General features: G+C 37.9%; 1 protein-coding gene across 1 annotated transcript; it reads left to right on the top strand.

The window, feature by feature from the left end:
* Positions 1–564: 564 nt before the first annotated feature.
* On the top strand, positions 565–5,859 carry LOC107134351 (solute carrier family 28 member 3-like). The gene is made up of 3 exons (XM_015476459.2): positions 565–717; positions 2,924–3,004; positions 4,954–5,859. The coding sequence occupies exons 1-3, from the start codon at positions 670–672 to the stop codon at positions 5,098–5,100; spliced, it is 276 nt and encodes a 91-aa protein (XP_015331945.1). The 5' UTR covers positions 565–669; the 3' UTR covers positions 5,101–5,859.
* Positions 5,860–6,156: the final 297 nt, after the last annotated feature.

Below are 6,156 nucleotides of genomic sequence, written 5' to 3'. Positions count from 1 at the left end.
TAAAAAAAGTAAAATAAAAAAAGAAGGTGAGAGGTCACATTTTCTATGAAATATACTTGTTGAGCCTTCTTTCTTCTGTTATAACAAAATACCTGAAACTGGATAATTTATAAAGAATTAAGGTTTATTTAGAGTACAAATTTAAGGTGGGGGCAGTCTAATTCCAACAAGCTGGCATTGATCAGGACCTTCTTGGTCCTCATAACATGGCAGAAGGCATCAGATGGTGAGCCAGGGCAAGTGAACTCTCTCAGATCTCTTTTCTCTTCTAATAAAGCCACTACTGCCACTATGGGGGCCCCACCTTCACGCCCTCATCTAATCCTAATTATTTCCCAAAAACCCCACCTCCAAGTGCCATTAACATATGAATCTGGGTATTAAGTTTCCAACACCTGAACTTTCAGGGGACATAGTCAAATCAATTTGACACTCAAGCCTATCTAGAAGAAATTAGAATAAGGGACTTAGAGAGGGAAGCTGCCTGGTAAAAAGGGTTGTCAGTTCAAGAGGCATTTCCAGCATGTTATGGTGTCTCTGATGGAGAGAGGAGGCAGAGAGGGGACCTAATAGTAAACCTGCAATATTATTGGGGTCACCACTGACCCATAACTAACTCTGTTCCCCCATCCCCAGGTCTTGCCAATTGTGATTTTCTTCAGCACTGTGATGTCCATGTTATACTACATGGGATTGATGCAGTGGATCATCAGAAAGGTACTGGGATTGGGACATACAAGGTGACAGGTGCAGAGTTGATTATTTCAGGTACAAAGTCTTAAATGCCTTTTATCCAGGCATTTCCAAAGTGCCTTTCTCTTCCTACAAATATTCACCTCCATCACCAAAGTTATTACATTGAAATGCCAAATCCTGCACGTGCCCATAAGAGGAATTTTATCTCAGGGTCTTCTAATAGGGCTTTGATTTACAATCCACTGGATAACTCCATGAAACCATAGCAGTTACGTCTTTAACCAAGCAATTGAGGTCAAATACCTGCCACGGGGAAGTGGTGTTGATCTCTCCTCACAGTTACCTACACTAGGCCTCATACATACTGACAACTTGTCTTTAGAAAGTTACCCAAGTAGGTATGCCTCATCTTAGAGTTGCTAGAGAAATTAAAGCAGGAAAGTGAAGTGTTTTTCACTCTGGTGGTGGGGGAGTTTTATAAGCACACATTTTTTTTTTTTTTTAAAGAAGAGTTAATCTCATTCGTGCTGCTCCAGCAATTGAGTTCTACTCTCATGTCAGATCAGAAAACTAGATATTTGTAAGCTAGTTTGGATGCATATGGAAGCAGACCAGTGCACACAGGCCTTGAGGGACAACCACAGCCTTCCTTTGATTCCTGTAAATAAATCAAAATATATAACCAGAAAGAGAAAAGATAGGAGAAAGAGAGAAAGAAAGAATAAGAAAACCAGCAGAATTTGCAATCACAGTGAGCTCCAGTACTCATAATTTCCTGATTATGGGTTTATATATTCAGAATTACTGCATTCACATTTAGAATCCAAATTTTTAAAATTCTGGTAATAATATTATTTGATGATAATATGTATCTGCTTAGAATCTTTGGAAAATGCATAGGACTAATTGCCTTTTTAAAAAGAAAAAAAAAAGGATAGGGATGCAGCTCAATGGTAGAAGCCCTGCTTAACATCACAAGGCCATGAGTTCAATCACCAGAACCAAAATAAAGCAATTTTTAAAAATAAGAAAGTATATAGAGCTTGTATGAAATAATCTCACAGAGAAAGAGAGAGAAAGCCTTAAAAACAAATACAAATATGTTAAAAAATGATCATAAGAGTCTTTGTTGTATCATAAATGCATGTAGATAATGTTATATATAACTGTCAATGAAATTATACATCATTTTACATCTTGCTTTTCCAACCACTATTCAATGTAGCCATTTTCCCATGCTAATAAATAATATCAAAAAGTAAATGTTTTTAAAAAAAGAATTACCGTACTCATATAGCTAAGTGGAAAGAAAGGAAATAGAATTCAACAGGAAGTCAGCATCCTGAGATAGGTATCATGGTCACTGGTTGAAAGGTTTATTAGTCACCTTTCCATTACTATGATAAATATCTGAGATAATCAACTTCTATAGAAGAAAGGTTTATTTAGACTCACAGTTTTGGAAGTTTTGGTCCATGATTGATTTGCCTTGCTGCTTTGGGGCAGGGAATGCCTGCTCACCTGATGACCAGAATGTGAAAAGGGAAAGGAAATGACTGAGATTCCACAGTATCTCCCAGTGGCAGTGACCTAAGATCTCCCGCCAGGCATGGCCTTTTACAGTTTTCACCACCAGTTGATAGTGATACAGTCTGGAGACTAAGCCTTTAACACATGGGGCTTTGGGGGACATTTCAGATTCAAATTATCACAAAAGGCCAGTACAAACAGTAGATCCATAAACCACGTTCACTGTTTAATCTCACTGTTTAATAGTTGACAAAACCACTTTCTATGACAAAACAACTACTCTGTACTTTGGTTTCCTCTTCTGTAAAATGGGCATAATATATAGGACATACTTCAAAGAGTAAAGATTCAATGTGTTACACAGGTCAAGAGCTTACAACAGTGCCTGGAATGCAGAAAAGCCTACCATAAGTGTTAACAATTATCACTTATTACTTTTATAAAGCATATCTGTAGAAATCATTTGTCTAATGTTCAAAAGTCTATACAATGACTCAGACTTACCACCCTTACAGGAGGATTTGATCAGCCTGCTCTATGGGCTAGATGGTTTATACATACATTTATCACCATCACCAACCTGCCCATGATTATTGAAGGCCTCAATATTTTACTCCAGTTCAAAGACTTTACCCCACTTTGAATTTTGTTATATACACACAGTTCATCACTGACTTTGTCCCTTTCTTCCTTTTAGGTCGGATGGATAATGCTTGTTACTATGGGCTCATCTCCTATTGAGTCTCTAGTTGCTGCTGGCAATATATTTGTTGGACAAGTAAGTTGCAATACCAAGAAAGCAAGCAATACAAGACATCTACTAAATGGATAGTCTCTTTCTGAAACACAGAATAGGAAAATACCATGGTATTGTCATTTCTTTTAGTGTGGAGAAAAAGATGTAATAAGGAACCCTTAATTTTGGCAATGTCCAGATTCCAGAAAGAAAGAAAGAAAGATACCTCCGAAGTGTTTAGATACACTGGTATGGAATTGGTTCCTGTAAGTTGTGAAGAAAACAAAAGTCGAGGTATTTTATTAAAGCATAGGGCTTCTCATATACAAATTCTCTCTACAGTCTTTTCTGAGTTCATTGAATTGTTGAGGTTTCTGGTTGACTCTTCAGAAACAAGCAGCTCATCTCCTCAAATGGATTTCACTATCTTAAAGCTGCAAACATGTAAGAAACTTGTATTCTACACTGCAATGCCTGTGGCAGTAAAGAAAACCAACAAAGGCCTTTTGCCAACAACCATGCAGCTGTATAAATAATTCTCATTCTCAACTTGTCCAAACTAGCCAACATTCTGTCTTTGCTGAGCATGAGTATAAAATGCCTTTATGTTTTTTTTCCTTCTCATTAAAGATATACTTTTAGGCTACAAATTTCAGTTCCTTGATTCATCACAGGGATAAATGCTCTTTTGCCTAAAGTCCATTTAAGCAAAGAAATTTGATGCCAAGGATGTCCCTCAAAATAGCAGTATTCCTAAGAGGTGGAAAAGTGAGGAATGGTAATAAGCTACTCATCCCTCAGGATATATAGCTTCAGGGAGAATGGAATAATGCACCAATGAAGCCAAGGGTGAATATTGGCCAGAACCACTGTCCAGAGAAATTGGACTTGAAGCGAAAATGGAGTCACCCAGTGAAACACAGCTCCAAATGCCAGGCTTCCTACTGCTCCAATTCCTTCAAGCAGATTGAGCCTTCTTGGTAAGCCCAGCTCACCAGCCTGGAGCTCTTTAATGGAGATAGATGAAACATACTTCCTTCCCCTATAAGTTGAAATTAGAATAATTACAGTCATAAAATATCTTAGGACTAATTAGGGCACCATCTTGAGTTGATTGCTACTACCTGCAGGATAAGAAGGCTCACGTATTTGGACTACTATTTAGTCTATAAACTGAGGCTCAATGCATTCAATCTTATATAACAATTAGAAATAATAAGGAGAAAATTGTAAAATTGCACCCATGCTCCTGTAGTACTTAATTTGATACTTAATATGCTGAAAGTCCAGCTATTATTGATGGAGAGCCCTACAGGGCAGGCAGGCTGTCTTCCTTAATGAGATTTGAGTCTTTATAACTACACTCTGTCCAGTTCCTTTCTCCCATCAGAGAGGGATCCTCTGAGTTTCAATTACGAAAGTACCTAAGGGCACCTGTCTTTGTAATTGCTGGTATTTTTTTTTAATACACCTGTCTCTATTTTCCTGAAGTCTTCAGAAACAGGTCGAGTCTGTGTAGATGAAACTAAATGGTGAAAAGTCACAGCCCACAAGAAATCCCCAGTCCATGAGCCAGACCACTGGGCAGTTACTTGGTCAGCCCTTAGTAATGTACTCCAAGTCCTCATAGAATCCAGTCCTAGGCTAGGTGGAGGCACCCTATAACTAGCTTCAAAAATGTCAGGGTTTACCCATGACCGTATATGACAATGACCTAGAGCTCAGATCACGCAGACATTCTCAAACTTGAGCATGCCTCATAATTACTTGGAAGACTTGTAAAAACACAAATTGCTGGCCCTACCCACAGTGTTTCTGATTCCATAAGTCAGAGAATTTGAATTTCTAACAATTCCCAAGTGATGCTGATAGAGTTGGCCCAAGGCTGACTCTTAGAAACATGGATTTATATTGAAATGTGGTGCTGATTACACACCTCCTCTAAGATTTTAAAGGTCACATTTGATCCAGTTACCCTTCTCTTTCTTCAGACAGAGTCTCCATTGCTGGTCCGACCATATTTACCATATATCACCAAGTCAGAACTCCATGCCATCATGACTGCTGGCTTTGCTACAATTGCTGGAAGCGTCTTGGGTGCATACATTTCTTTTGGAGTAAGACTGTTTTGGAATTAACTTATGCAAACTTCAACCTCTTCTTTATTTGCTGTTGTTATTCATTTATTTTTTTCCTTTCTTTTTTCTTTTCTTACTCTTCTTTTTCTTTCCCATTGCCAGTATAAAAGGAGGCCAAGAATGTCTTTTTTGTAGTATGGCAAAAGTTGGTCAGTTTTCTTTGGCATTTGAATGTAGTGACCCCAAGGAGATTGGGGTCTTCACTTTCATGTTCTTGCCACCTAAATGTGAATTATTTCCAACCACAGCAGTAGAAATCATATGGTGAAGTTACTTTGACTGTTTTTTAAAAAATTAAAAACTATTACTACTACTAATAAAGATTTTAACAGGGGTCAGCCAACTGTGGACCACTGGCCAAATTCAGAGCATAACTTGTTTTTGTAAATAAAGTTTTATTAGAAACCAGGTACTCCTATTTATTTGTCTTTGGAATAGTTGTGGCCTGCAAAACCACAATTATCTACTCTATGACCTTTTCAAAACAGATTTTTGGAACCTTGACCTACAGCAGTTATTCTCAAACCTTACTGCACATTAGAATCACCTATAAATTTTCAAAGACCCTAATTCCCAGGCCCATAGCCCACTTTTATGTAAAATTTTTTGGTATTTTTTGGTATTTACTAGTATTTTTAAAACTTCTCAGATTTCAACTAAAAGCCATGTTTGAGCTGGTGGCCTATGGTGTAGGTCTGGAGAATGCTGTGATAGCCAATATTGTGCTCTGTGCATAGGCTGATAAGCCACACATTGACATAGACCTTGGCAGAGAAACCTAATCGTACAGGCAATACTCTGTGATTCAGGAGACTAGGATCTATTGCAAGACAAGTGAGTTTCATTCCAGGTTCTTCATTCAAGCTGGGGACAGCCAACTAGTAGAAAGAAGGAAGAAGAAAAAAGTGAAGGATATATTAGAGATAAGCAATATGAATGGATCCCTAGATTATTCACTCTGCCCCTACTGTAGGAATGCTACCTTTAAAAATGGGCTAGGTCAGCTATCCCATTCCTTGGCATTTATCTTAAAGAACTGAAAACAGCATATTATAG

The sequence above is a fragment of the Marmota marmota genome, unplaced genomic scaffold, assembly GCF_001458135.2.
Source record: "Marmota marmota marmota unplaced genomic scaffold, marMar, whole genome shotgun sequence".
In the NCBI taxonomy this organism is placed as follows: Eukaryota; Metazoa; Chordata; class Mammalia; order Rodentia; family Sciuridae; genus Marmota; species Marmota marmota.
Note: the sequence above shows the minus strand (reverse complement) of the source record. Positions and strands in the feature narration are given on the sequence as shown.

What these genes read in the sequence shown, in the direction of transcription:
- LOC107134351 (XM_015476459.2), top strand. Translation starts at nt 670, where the DNA reads ATGTCCATGTTATACTACATGGGATTGATGCAGTGGATCATCAGAAAG. An exon ending in TGCAGTGGATCATCAGAAAG is followed by an intron (nt 718 to 2,923) that starts GTACTGGGATTG and finishes TCTTCCTTTTAG; the next exon opens with GTCGGATGGATAATGCTTGT. An exon ending in GCAATATATTTGTTGGACAA is followed by an intron (nt 3,005 to 4,953) that starts GTAAGTTGCAAT and finishes CTCTTTCTTCAG; the next exon opens with ACAGAGTCTCCATTGCTGGT.